The sequence below is a fragment of the Pleuronectes platessa genome, chromosome 22 (assembly GCF_947347685.1).
Source record: "Pleuronectes platessa chromosome 22, fPlePla1.1, whole genome shotgun sequence".
Lineage (NCBI taxonomy): Eukaryota > Metazoa > Chordata > Actinopteri > Pleuronectiformes > Pleuronectidae > Pleuronectes > Pleuronectes platessa.
Window position 1 is genome coordinate 5,999,756 of NC_070647.1, and position 14,852 is coordinate 6,014,607.

General features: G+C 41.7%; 1 protein-coding gene across 3 annotated transcripts in view; it reads left to right on the forward strand.

The window, feature by feature from the left end:
* Positions 1–14,852, forward strand: part of nav3 (neuron navigator 3) — a 182,978-nt gene that overhangs the window by 114,171 nt on the left and 53,955 nt on the right. For all 3 annotated transcript variants that reach the window (XM_053414866.1, XM_053414867.1, XM_053414868.1), the window contains one exon: positions 5,764–5,872. In XM_053414866.1, coding sequence (XP_053270841.1) covers positions 5,764–5,872 — 109 coding nt within the window. The remainder of the gene's footprint in view (positions 1–5,763; positions 5,873–14,852) is intronic.

Consider the following 14,852-nt stretch of genomic DNA (forward strand, 5'->3'; position numbering starts at 1 on the left):
GACCGAGAAAAATCTCTCATCCGCGTCCCTTCAGTTAATGAGGCACCCTGCTCACTGTGCAGCAATGTTGGGCGTTTTGGGGAATTTCCAGTGCCACACTGTGTGTAACCTATTCCCACTGGTACATTGCTTTACTTGACAGTAGCTTTATAAACATCAATTTTACAGGGGCTCAACATGGAGTACGGTTAAAGTCAGATTTCCCAGTGCACGGTGCTCTATGTGCTTTTTGAATGAGCCCTGATGTACAAACCTGGCTTTGATGTCAGAGCAAAGGGAAGTGGGAGGGGGAGCTTCGGTTGATAATGCCATTTTTTAAGTAACTGTGACAGCGGAGATGATTATTGTGACGCAACAGATTAAGCATATAGTAAAATGCACTGTATGGCAGCATGAGCTCTGGCAATGACCATATTGTTGCTGATTTCCTTTAAGCAGGTTGAGGCATGATGCAGCATAAAACCGAAATACCTTGAGATGTACTGTACATGATGGAAAATCAACACCACCTCCACTGAAAAGGAACAGCTTCTATTACTTGCACCTCCCTCACAGCCTGTGAATCACACAGCCAATGTGATCAATATAGCTTATTATTACACCTGTGTGTGTGTGTGTGTGTGTGTGTGTGTGTGTGTGTGTGTGCGTGTGCGTGTGTGTGTGTGTGTGTGTGTGTGTGTGTGTGTGCAGGTTCTTTTTATAAAGGGCATACAGTACAGTCCAGTGCAGTTACACATTTCTTCATCCTCTGTTCTTTTGCACATTCAATCTGGAAATAACAGATACTACATTAAAGGGCCGTGTCCCCACTTATTTGAGTAGGTTTATGTCAATATTTAAAGAGCTTTGTTTAAAATATAGTCTGCAGAACAAATTGCAAGGGTTCGAATTTAGAATTTCCCAGTCGGCTGTTTGTCATCTTGACATTAGTTCACGAGCAAACGATCTCACACAAGGCACAGGGTTGTTTAAGAGTCAAGAGCTGCCATTTAAATTATAGTGGAGTTGTCTTTTGTCCCTGACAAGTTGAGAGGTGACGAGGCAAGTGAAAAAGATAGAAATGAGGCACACAAAAGTGAAAGTTTAGGAATATCAGAGATTGGTGTTAAAGAAAAATCAGCCAGAGGAGAACATGTCCTGTGGATAACGGAGAATCATTTGCATGGTGAAGAAAACTCCCTTCATGACAGCACAGCAAGTTGACAGGGCTCTCCAGAATGTAGGAGGACATGTATCCTTGTCATCGATCAAAAGAAGACTTCATGACCAAAACCACACAAGCCCTTGAGGATTCACTAAAGGCACATTCAGTGTAGCTGGAAGCATCAGTTGACAAAAACAAACAAAGAGTTGAGGGGCACTGTTGACTACTGATGAAACAAATATCATCCTCTAGTAAATTTTGGAAAAGAAAATAGTGGAGACTGGAAAACAGCTAATGAACGAAAGCCACCACCTCATCTGTCAAACATGGCATCAGTTCAGTTATGACTCAGGTATGTATGGCTGCCAATGGAGCTGGATGGATACGGAGCTCTGCAGCAGCAGCACAGCAGTCCTTCTTGAGTCAAATCAATCAAAACTCATCGGACAACATTTCATTTAACCAACGATCTTTAAAGGTGAAGAGGTGTCGTCGACTGGTCAAGTCAATGCTTAAGACCAGACTAACATATGACAGAAGTTATATGTTTTTGGCCTGGACCTTTATGATCAATTCACAGTCGACAATCCATTTCAGTCTTTAAAAAGTCCATTCATCCTGTCGAAGTCGGCTTCCTAAGGATCCATTTGCTGCCGCTGCAGTCTGGGCTCGTAGCCTCGGGAAGTATCTGCCATTAATACGTATTAACAAGCTTTCTGGGTGCTGCAACTCCTGTTAGGAAACACATTTAGCAGAAGGGTCTTAAAATTCTATCAGTGGATGCAGTGACTGACACCCAAAGCTTCATCAAGGCTGATCTGCGGCAAAATGCTACAACAAGTAAAGAGTTTTCTTTTTGTTTTTGTGTCTGTGTGCATGTTTGGGTTATAATGCATTTGCGTGTATTATGATTTGAAGGGGGGATGGTTCCCTAATAGTGTTGCGCTGGAGCAAGGTGCATCATTATGTACTAGAATGCATTATTGAAAGAAAGGGGGAGAGAGTGAACCAGGACTGAAGTGTGTGTGTGTAAATGTGTCATTCTCAAACTGCAGTGGTTTGCATTATGTTGTGTCAACTCTTATCTCGAGCAGCATTTGTTCGACAGCTTTTACCATGCCTGTGGTTTTGTGGTTTTGTGCCTACGTGTCCTTTTAAGGCTGTTTAGTCCAATTTTTTATTGAAAATATCAATGTGAGGATATTTCAGTTTAGAATTAGGTTTAGGTTAGGATAGGGGAAGTGCAGCATCCTTCCCTCTGTACACTCTCTCCTCCTGGTCCCAGGGGCCATGACAGGGACGACCATGCCTCCTATAGTGCAATGTAGTCCACCCAGCATCCTCAAAAACATTAATCATTGCCTTTATTCATTTATTGTTTGTTTTGTTTGCTTTTGTCTGTTGCTGATTGTTAAAACTAAAAATGAAATTGTATATTTAAGTCTTTCAATTCAACTTCAATGAAAACTAAATAAAATTAGATCTTGTTTTGAAATGAAATGTAATAAAACTGATAAAAATTAAATCAGCGAATCCCCAAAACGTGTGCCTGGGGGCAATGTTTTGATCCCTGTGGGTCTTTTTCAGGAAAGGCATACCGAAACAAAGTTGGCTGTGCAGTCTGAGCAGGTTGTGATGTGTGTGGTGTGTGTGTGTGTGTGTTTCTGTGTTTGTGTGTGTGACTTGTCTTCTCTCGTGCCCTTTTCAAACCCCCACACTGGCCTGTTTGGCTGCTTCACGTCCTTACTGGGCCAAGAGCTGGAGAGCAGCTTGAATCCTCTAATGAATGCTGCGTGACTCTTCACCTCTCTGTAATGTTGGTAGAAACAGCAGCTAAGCACACATGTGTTTAACTAGCCACTACATTAGGATATGAGGGGCAGGGGATTCTCCTCAAGGGGGATGAGCTGCTAAATTACTTAAAGGTAATGTTTCTCTGAACGAATAGTAGATTTCTAATGCAAAGAATCCAACTGTGTGAATGTGGTTGTGTGTAACGTGGGTTTGCCCGTGAGGTGCAAATTCAGCCCAGTTATCCTACAGTGCAGGGGGACCTCGGCTTCACAGCAGTGGACTGCTCACATATTCACACACAAGAGAATCATGAACAAACGCGCTTGAGGCTGTCTCTCAACATCGCACGAAGTGTCCACTCATGAGGGAGACCAGATCCACATCCATGACTGAAGCCAGGTCCTCCTCGTGTCACTTGATAATGGGATTTTAATTGGATCTTCCTTGAAGGGGCCCTGCGGAGGGGAGGAGCGGAGCAGAGAAGACACGAGAAAAAGGAAGATGAACTGAAAAAGAGTAAATACAATAACTGGAGCTATAAGTTTTGGAGTCCTGAAATCCAGTTTTCATTAAATTCATGAGCTGCATCTCCCTTCACTATGGAACTGTGAGAAAAGGTGTGGACAGCGAATCATTCTGGGCTTGAAAGGGGAGTTTTTTTGTCTCATGACTGTTTCACAAGTTCTGCCCTGACATGAAATTCAGGGGCACAGAAGTTTCTCCGCATTGGCTGTGAATGAATGTTTGTCACCATGATTGCATGTCAGCCTTGGTCTAGTGAGTGAAACATCATCGATTTCTAATTAGTGCCCATAAAGTGGACTTCTGATACGGTGTTAGAAGCACATGTGACCACCTCAGCCTCACACAACTTCCAGGGTGTTTGCTCTGCACAGACAAAGAACGACCTCAATTATGCCAGAATGCTCAGTTCCCTGCGCGGTCATGACACTGTGCTCCAGTATAATTGAGGTCAGGTCTTGACTTAATTTTGAGCAAGATTCTTCAAACACCAATATTGTATTTTTCAGATTTTTGTTAGTCCTGAGGTCTACAGATAACTTGACTGAGACAGTTTAAATGCATACTGAGCCTTAAATTCAGTGGCAGGGTAAAAATCTGGAATATCGTCCTCTTTGTAACAGTTGGACTTTGATGTGCGTTTTTACAGCTTAGTCACTGGAGTTTAAACATTATTGAAAAATACACCGATCCCAGACCTCTTTCAGTTGTGTAGTGAATGATCTTGTGGTTAACATGATCACGTGGAATATATATATTATTATAAGTATAGTGAATTATAAAGGTCAAAGGACACCCATGTCCATTAAAAGTCAGACTTATTCATGAGATAAATTCAATGTCATTGTTACTAATGGCAGTTTTCTGCACATTGCTGTACCTGGTAAACTCTTACAAAATGCATTGTCACACAGCATACAGCAAAACAAGAAGACTAGAGTCAGCTACATAGCACAAGCGTCATGGCAGTCTGTTTGAATCAGATCGTTTTTTTTTGTAGTGTGTTGAAAAACAGGAACTGTAGAAATGCCTAAGAGAGAAAGTAGAGCCGCTTCCTGCAGACTGTCGGTATTTGTTCAAATAAAAATAAAGTATGTGTTGGTTTCTTTTTCTCGAAAGTGTATCCAAAACACTCCATGTTCAACTCTGAAAGTGGATTTTTCAGACATATTTATACTGTAGTTATCCAGGGAATCCGCCTAAGCTTCTCTGCTTGTCTCCCATTTCAACCTGCTTCCTATTCCTGCATATACACCTGAACCAGTATTCCTCTCCTGGCACTGAGCTGTGCCACAGGAGTTGCCTGGGGCCTTTTTAAACCTTCAACCTGCTACTGCTCTCCCATTTCCCCCAGTCACTGTAATCACCATAGTATTTCTGCACAGAGCATTGGAATCAGCGCACAGGTGACAGAACACAGCTTCTCGCGCTCATCACACCATCACAATGTAACGTAGCACATCGTTCATGTCCACAGTGGAGAGAGTTTTCCTCGGAGAGCACCTTAAAACTGGAAAGGAGTGCGACCTGCATCCAGTCCGTGTCTCGTTCCACTTTTTAATTACCCGTTCCCCCGTATCCGAGCTCGACGAGCCCACAGAGAGGCTTAATTGGAGCAGAGAGGCAGATACTTTGTTGTGTGCCCACAGCTCACAGTCGTGAAATGTTGCCCACCCTGTGCTTATTAGCAGCACTCCTTCAGAGCAGTCCTAATGCCTCAGAAAAACAAGTCCCCATGTCTTCAAACGGGGCACTGTGAGGGACATAAAGCATATGAAGTGCTTTCATAGCTGTGTGCTGCTGCGGGGTGAGACAGACGATGGTGGACAGAAGTGGCAGCGATTTCCATTGTGGCTGACAGAGAAACACAGGAGCTCTGACAAGAGTTTGCCTTTGAAGGCACAACTGTGTTCCGAGCAAACCGATAGAGTGCGTGGTGTCATGGCACGACATTTCTGCATCGGCCCTGAAGGAGAAATGTCAATACTGTGTCAAATAATATCCAGATTTCAGAATAAAAGAACTGCATGTTGTGCAGCCTGACAAGATGATTTATTGTATTGCTTCTAGATTCTCTAAATTAGGTTTAGGGATGTGCAGCCATGCTGGCTGTCATCGTGATCGGTCATTGTTCTGTTCTCTCTACTGAGACATTCACTGACATCCCATGAAACTCTGTATGTCAGATGTCCCCATCACCTCTACATTTGCGTGTTTGTGCATGTGTAGCTTTCGTGAAGAATGGCTTTGTGTGTATGCAGGTCCAAACGTCTAAGTACATCATATGAATTATGTGTCTCCAGGAGAGGACCCTGAGGCAAGACGCATGAGGACGGTGAAGAACATTGCAGACCTGCGGCAGAACCTGGAAGAAACCATGTCCAGTCTACGGGGGACACAGATTACCCACAGGTAGGTACACAGATGGTGCTGCCCTTTGCTTTCTCATAAACCGTTTTCAGTCATGAAGAATGTCCACCCCCCCCCCCCCTTTGTCTTCCATAATATTCAACCTCAGCAGGAGATTCCCTGGTCAGACAACAACACAAACATCTCAGTTGTTGTTTTGTAGAGCCCATCAACACTGGCGTAAGACCTTGTGTCCAAAAGGTCTTTAATGTCGTTGTCTGTCCATTTTGACATCTCTATCCGAGTATGACACCTTTTCTTCATCCTGAGATATTTGTATTCTTTTAGTTTCTTCTTGTTTTGTGTCTGTCGCATGTTACAAACATCATCATGCATCCCCTTTAGGTAATATCAGGAGATTATCCGGAGTGCAGTGCAGCTATAACGACTACAAACAAATGCTTATTTCCAAGTCACATAAAACATTTCACATGTTCTCAAAGAGGATTCGATCCATTAACCCCTTCTGTCATAACCCACACAGCGCAGAGCATCTACAGAGCATATGCAAATAAAGTCACCCAAGCAGTTTACTCCTGCATAGCCTCGAGCCAGAGCTTCCTTGTTCTTACAGTCAGGCTACGATCCAAACTAATGTGTGTATATATATATATATATATGAGTTATAAAATGCAAACGACCTCTGTCCAGATGGGCATTTTAGCTCTGTATCATAAATAATTTAATTCCATCCTTGCATTAATGCAAACACATATCACATGACCACATAGTGTACTCTGGGCATGAGCTTTTTCATGGGAAGTGTCAGAAACCCCTATTATAGCTTGTCTTTTGAGCATGTAGGCCTGTGTACAACAGCTGCTGGAAAAGAAAACAAGGTCAGCATCACTTGTAATTCATTATCCATGTTGATGAGGTTGTTTGTTTTCCTCTAGAAAAAGGTCGGGTGACAGGAGTATAACGAATCAGGGAAGATACTGAGTGTCATCCCTGTTAAGATGCAATAATGATGCAAACTTGGGCGCCTGTGTCATTGTTTCCAAGTTTCTAAAATAGAGTTACCACAAATGCCTTCAAAACTAAAATGCAAAACATTATTTACGTTGTTATCTGCTTCCACATTGAATTTTCTATCCAGCTGATTTTAACCTTCTACATTTAATTGAGACAACAGTCAAATAGCCTCATTTATGGTGCTCACCTTCTGATGTGAGTTTTCATAATTATTTAATATCAATGTGAGATTAATATTTAGTGAGTTCAGTCCGACCTGTACCGCAGCATTTTGCAGTAGCGGTCGGCTTCAAAGCGTCGACCCCCCACCTGGCTTTCTGCATGGCTTCTTGCACTTTCAATTATAAACTGTTTTATAGATCAGTCAAATGCAGAGAAAACAGAGCTGGCTGTCAGTGGTGATTTCATAAAAGCCACAGTTTAAGCTATTACAGCTAACTGACAGCTCTGTGTGACGTAGGATATTACACATCAATATCTTTTTTTTTCAACCATTCAAAGCGCTTAACAGTACAAGTCTTATTCAACTATTTATGCACACATTCGAACAGCTACAGTCTTATAATTCTCTTAAGGTTTGTTAATAATAATAATAATGATAATAATAATAAGTTGAATGTGTTTTATGTAATATAAAATAAAAATAATTATATTATTTATTGCTTCTTCAAGAGGTCCAAGGTCGCTGTACACGTGTCACTAGGGACAAAAAGAAAAAAGAAAAGAAAAAAATCCACACATAAAAGAACAGAAATAAATTGAGCACTAATGGCAGCGTTCACTGAGGCCAAAGGCCTGGTTGAACAGGTGGTAATTACCCCTGTTACATTATTAATGTAATCTGTGTAGATATGAATGTGATATATTGGTTTAGCAGCGTCATAAAAAGATAGACCCTTGACCCTCAGCAAGAACAATCAAATATGTATTAGAGCCCGACTGATGTGTAGATTGGCCAATAATAACGTATATGAGCCTTTCACGTTTTGGTAACTGAAATTATGTTGGCTGATTTGCTGATATAAAAACTTTAGTTATTTATTTTACAGAATAGATAAAGCAGATGTGTATTGCCAACTATAGCAACATTTACCATCAAAAGTGGCAGTCTATTCAGACTTTCTTTCAACTGGTGTTTTTACACATGTCGTGGTGAGAAACAGAGACATGTTCAACTTCAGAAACATGTCATTGATGACAAAAGACAAACTTCAGAAGACGACCCACACATGTCACGACTGACACTGAAAATAACCAAAGAGAAGGCAGCAGAAGAAAAGAGCTTCCTTTGTGCTCACAGTTGTGTGTCAGCAAATTATCCAAATCAGTCTCCTTGTGCATCTATTGTCCTTGGCAAATATAATGATTTCCAAAGATTTAAAAATCTGTGACTCACCCCACAGGGTTTATCACACTGATCCAACCGGGAGATACAGCATTTCTCCCAGTATTAATGCTTCTCCCTCTATTAACATCTTCTCCTCCACCTACTCTGGATTTAATTAAAAACAGGCATCACCCTCCTCAGCAGCTGGCACACATGTAATGACATTCAGGAGCTGATGGACAACCAGCACCTTAAAAGACTGTCCCATTTGTGAGCCATGGGCAACACGGCTTCTCATAACGCACAGTGCAGAGACTCAGGCGAAGACCAAAATGATAACCATTGGTTTATGTCAGCTCCGCGGGAAACGGTTCCCTGCTCATCCCTCTGCTTCCCTCCTCAGTCTATTATTTTTGTCTGTTTTGCCCCATGTGCAGAGGAAGATGGTGGCCAGGCTGCCGACAGCCATGACAGATGGTATCTGTGTGTGCGCGCGTGTGTTTGTTTTCTAATTCTTTTTTTCCACAGAGGGGTTGCAGCCAAGCATGATCAATACAGTGCCATTGTCTTACCAATAAATTGAATCTAATGGGAGCCACACGGAGGTGGGATGTGAGGGGTTTGATTGGTCTGAAGATGCAATTCTCATTCACATGCATCAGATAAAATGCCACGAGCCCCGGCACAAGCATCATACACGGTCTGTGTGTGATTTGGAGACGCAATAAGCACTAAGATGGAAGCATCAGTGAAATAATGTCTGGATTACTGCATCTTTTTCTACCATTACATTAAATGGAAGAAAAGAGAAGTCGGCTCCTGAGTGTGAGCCACCGTCTGTCCCCACTCTCTACGTGTTTATATTCTGAATGTGACAATAGCTTCTGAGTATGCATGCCAATTCTGTCCATGACCAAAGCCTGGCCAGTCCGTCCTAATCTCTCCCCTGAATAAGAAATGGCTGTAATCACCATGACGCTTTGAAGCACCTTAAGTAATTAATCACTGTTATGCTCGAGCAGACATGACTTTCATATTCATCATTCTGTCCCTCGCTCTCTCCACCTTCTGTGGGATCCCGCCTTTGTATCATGGCCTTTACAACTTGGTGTTGAGGTGTCTAATCAAAATATATAAATGTCACATTATTTTATTTTGTGGCCTTTTTTCTTTTTTTGAATATTAGCATTGGATTTTGTCCTTGTCACAGAAGTAGTGATTATTTCAGCAGTTAAAGCCACACACTCTAACTCAATGGATAGAATGATAAATTAGCTATAAATTATTAAATAAGTAAGTAAGTAAGTGTACTTATTAGTTATTAGTCTCTATTTTTTAAGTATAAGGGCTGTCCCCAGTTGCAGCTATCTTTCTGAAACGTTAATTGAGCCACTGCTGCTCAAAGAGCTGTTGAAGCTCAACTCAGATCCCCAAACTGCAGAATCAATTGTTGGGGCTGTTTTATTTGTGAGCGCGCAATTTAGTTCGACAACATTTCGTACGTTGATGAGTCCCAACCACAGCTGCTACAGAGCATTGGTCGCCTGTTTATTCAAACTGTATTAATATTGGGATATCAGGGATGTTATAATTCATGGTAAGCGGTGTCTACCCCCCCACACCAAAAAAACGGAATACAGTAAAGACAGATGTTTGGCGCATCTGTCTTATAATTGCGCTGCAGCACAAAAAAACTCCATCTGTCCATAAAGCAAATAAAACCCTGAACACAACTTCTAAATATTTTTAATTAAATGTTGATATCCTTTGAAATAGTATAGGTTTTTACATTTTAGTTGCCTTGAGATAAACAGTTCTGAAAATATCACAAATCTGTTGATTACATTATAGTTGTCATGATTTGTGTTCTTATAAACTGCAATATGAGTGGTAAGTTTCTGCTCCATAGAGACCCCAAACATTGTTGTATCTGTTCCGATTAAGACTGAGTGAAAATCCAACCAGTCCCTAGTAAGGTGTGGCTCGCCTGGAAGCTAATGGCAGCTAATGTTACCTGAAGTTATTGACCGAGTCCAAAAAGCCCCTGTTCCAATAATATCTGTGGTTAAGCTCCAGTTTCAGAGGACCTGCCTGACCTTGCCACTTTGACACAGCAGCCATTGTGGCAACTCATTTCACTTCCACCATGTTCATCAGAGAAACAGAGGTGTAGGGTTCTCCACAGACAGTCTGAAGTGAATAAGGAAGCTCATTTAGTTCCCATCTACTGTTTTCTTTCCATCCTAGTCATGGAAATTCATACTGATTGGCATAGGAAGGGAAAGGAAGCAGGTCCATATGTAGAGAAATGCTTTGATCACCAAGGTCAAACCCGGCACAGCAAACAGAAGAAGGGAAATCTCCCCCTGCTCCCGGCTCCCTGTCTACGCAGCCCAGACAGATCCATGTCTAGTCCCAGGGGGATTCAGCAACTGCCGGGTGACATTTAAACATAATTGCTTCACCCGGTTGGATTTGTTTATTTCTGTGTTTACATTTGGAGCACAGAGACAACAGTGGCGGATAAATTATTCATTGGTTTGCAATTTAGGAGATAGCCATTGGTCCTGTTTGTGTGCATGTTTTTTTATTTTCTTTTGCACATTTAGCTGATACTTCAATACCAAGAGATTTGCAATGATTGCATAAACATAGTAGAAGTCCAAAACGACGGTAATGATGGGTCGAACCCAGAAACACTTTCAATGCACTTGTGAAAGAACCTACATGATGCAGCAGGAAGCTAATATGAGGCACTTCCTCACAAGATCTTTATTCCATATAGTCCAGGCAAAGTAGCGTTTTACGACAGACTAATTGTAAAATAATTTTTTTCAGCATAGATCATTTTTATGAGGTGTCCAGGACAACATACCTAAGAAATCCCAGTTGAGGAAATATGTTAATTTTTCATCAATCTTTCGGGGTGGGGAGGCTTGTGTGCCTCCTTGACCCTGAAGACTATACTTGGGGGGGGTTATACCGGGCACTATGCCAGGCAGTTTTCAGGTTAGACGCCAGTCTGAAAGGAGCTTTGCCATCACCCATTCGCAGAGTCGGATGATTGGATGAAGATTATTTGTCATACATATGAATGGTGTTTCTGCCTATGCAAATTAGGACATATTCAATAAATGTGGAGCTCATGTGCATATTCAATTCCATTTCAAAAGAAACTTGTAATACAAACAAAGTTACTTTTCATGTATACTTTTACCATGTAAAGTTTTATTGTGGTAGGAGAAGGAAAAAATTAAGCCTATTTTTTTTTATTTTGGGCATATTCGATTAGTGTATAGCTCATTTGCGTTGTAAAATTCCTTTTCAAAGAAACTTGTAATACAAAAAATGTTACTTGTCATTGGTACTTTCATTGTGTAAAGTTTCATTTTGATAGGAGTAAAGGAAAAAAATAGCCCCATTGGGATGTATTGTTGCCTCGCCTTATTGGCACACATCTCGGATTGATGAGAATTAAACATATTTCCTCAACTAGGATTTCTTAGGACTTTTAGTATTTAAATTACTTCTATTTTTGCCTCCAAAATGGGTTACTTTGCCTGGACTAATAGCCTTGTTTCTTATTTGCTACGAAGACGCTGCATATTTAAATAAAATAGTCCCTGGTAAGGGAGTAGTACTTCATGAAAGCTCTAAACATACCTGATTGGTTCTCTTGTATGATGGAAGATGGTTGTGCTAGGGATGCGGCAGGACCTGTCTCGGGGTCCACATTGAGGATGGGTGCTGTGATGGTGGTGAGCAGTTGCTCTGGATGGCTCTTCCGCTTTCTTTTAATATCTGTCTGCCTGTTTGTATTGTATGAGGGATTGTGGACACTGCTGAGGTCTTATGACTTCTAATAAACTCTCAGGTTATTGTAAAGAATGCACTCAAGTTCCTACCAGCTCCATTCGAGGGCTGGGGGTGACTTGGTCAGCTCCAGTTTATTCTGAAGGAGAGGCAAACAGTGAAACTGAGAACCCTGTTTGTGTCTTGCGCTGTAATAAAACTCTGATCTGTGGCCACTGACTGTATCAATTTCACTATAACCATGTAGCTCCAAAAATAATGAATTAACTGCTTTGTGAGTACTGTGGCAGATACACTGTACATGACATTCGCGGAGCTGGCTTCTGAAGTCACGCGGCAGCGTTGGGTCTTAACAAGATCATTGAACTAACCTCCACAAGAAACGCGTGTTCAACTCTCAGGCCTCATTAGCAGCTGCGAGGAAAAGTTCCTGCGTATTTATATCGAGCAATGCTCAGCAATAAGCAACTCCCCGCTGTCAACGTGGACTCTTCTCCTGCTGAGCTCTTGGCTTAACACGGAATAGTCTCCCTCTGTTAGGACTTATTTTGGGTTTGATTCTGCTTTTCACCAGATAGTCTTCTCAAAGCAGCAGCGTTTATGGGAAATGTGGCATTCATTTTGAGAAACAGTAATAAAGATTACCAATGATTTAATGGTATTATAGGATTAAAGTCTTATAATAGTTTTTTTTTTTGTAATATGTTGATGATACCCAGTTATTTTATTGAGAATTGTGTTATCTTTTAAATTGGATGTGACTGTTCATGTGTGGCAGGTGTGCACCTTTCTAACCACTACCTCTCCTCAGCTTGCAGCTCTGCCATATCCTTATTGCGCACACTTAACGTGACTGCAACACACACACATATGCACACAAATTCATACTCAGTTTATCTGTCTCATTTCTCTCTCTCTCTCTGCCGCCTGGAGATAAAGATTAGCTGATTTAGCAAACTACATTGTGTACGAATAGTTAAATGATTTTGATTTCTATACCGTAGCAAATTGATTTCTGCATTTCCATATTCGCCTGCGATCGCTCGTCAGATAAGCGGTTTCATTTGGCTTCGCCGCATTCTAGCATGGCATTGCGTGTGTCATTGTGTTTCTGTGTGTGTCTGTGTGTGAGTGTGTGTTGATTTGAGGAGGTGGTGATCGAGATGTGGCGTGAATATTGCTGGCATTAGTGACCCTCTCATGTTGGCACTTGGCATTACAGTGAGTGAGGTCCTCTGTCCTTTTTCACATGCACACACACACACACACACACATACACACATCCCCATGCCCACTCTCACACCTCTCTCACTTTTATGTGTGAGACACGGCTTTCAGATGTCATGTGCTTTTGTCACCTCATGGAGGAAGGCCAGTGTGAACAGGCATCCACACATAAAGAGGCGTCTCATCCCACATATCCAGCTGCTGTCCTCTGGTTCAACTGCAGCATCTGCTACACTCACTTTAAACCCGTGTGGTTTCATGTATATTTTAAACCAAACAGAATCATTCAAATGTAAAACAGCAGTTGTGCTGTATTGCCTTATCACTCGCAGGTGTGTGCTGACACAAAGTGTGTCTTCAATTAAAATGAATATGCTGATAACACAACAGTTTAGTGTACCATACAAACATCATATCCCTATATTGTGAAAAGTGTTAGAATCTGTACCAGCAGGCACATCTGAAGCCATAATCCTATTTACACTTCCGCTATACGTGACAGTCCTGTTTCCATGGTGATTTCTAATATATGTAGTGCAACACACCATTATTTTGTTTACACAGGGATATTTGTGACTAGGCTGCAAATCCAAAGCTTATACTCAGGGAAAAATCCAGGGTCTGGTTTTATATCAGGTCTGCTCTCTCTCTCTCTCTCATCATGTGACTGCAGTGCACTCTTCTTCCCAGCAGAGAGAGCTCCAGTTAGGTACCACGGCTGCCATGATGTATTAAGTTGCAGTGGCTTGGTGGGTGAGTGGTCTGCAGCACTTAGGAACTGATCCCATCGTTTGGGTTTTGCATCGTTCTTGCAAAAAAAAAAATATATCTGGCAAGAATCCTTTTTTGTCATGTTATTCAAAAGCTGAAGTTGACATTTTCAGATTTATCTCTAGAGGAAGAAAAATAAACGACTGGATTTGGCCGTTGCAGGGCTAATCAAGAATAGTCAGGATAGTGAGTCAGTCCTCTTTGTCTCCCCTCCCTCAGGTTTCATTCCTTGTCTTGGCTGCTTTCTTTGCCAATATTGTATTTGTTCGCAGCGTGCACCCACTATCCCACGTCTTATCTCCCCCCACATGCATTTCTATCTATTGTATGACACAGATCGAGAAAGAGAAATCACTTGTCTACTTGTTTTCAAAACGCTGCGCAGGACAGGGACTCATTTACTTCCTGATATGCAGGAGGAAAATGCGCCTCATTCCGATTTTTATTTCCTGTGACATTTGAAAAGTTTGTGTGAAATGCACTTGTTAGTTGTATGAAAACAACTTCCTCTCTTCTCCTCTCTGTTTGTGATGTACCATGATGGTCTGACATGTGTTCTCATGGGGGCTTTTCACTTTCTACTCCCCTTTCAGTGTTTCACACGCTGAAAGGAAGAGCCTTGTGGGAAGGTCACTCTCACACTCACATACACAAACACACACACACACACACACACACACACACACACACACACACACACACACACACACACAAAGTAACGTTAGAAGAACGAGCATGTGATTTGAAGGGAGTGGCAGCTCTCCTCTGAAAATATGCGTGAGCTTTTCACCTGAATGACTTGCCCTTCACACAGGAGTGCACTTGATATGATGGCATCCGTGATGGCTTCAGACTTGTGCTTCTGGTCTA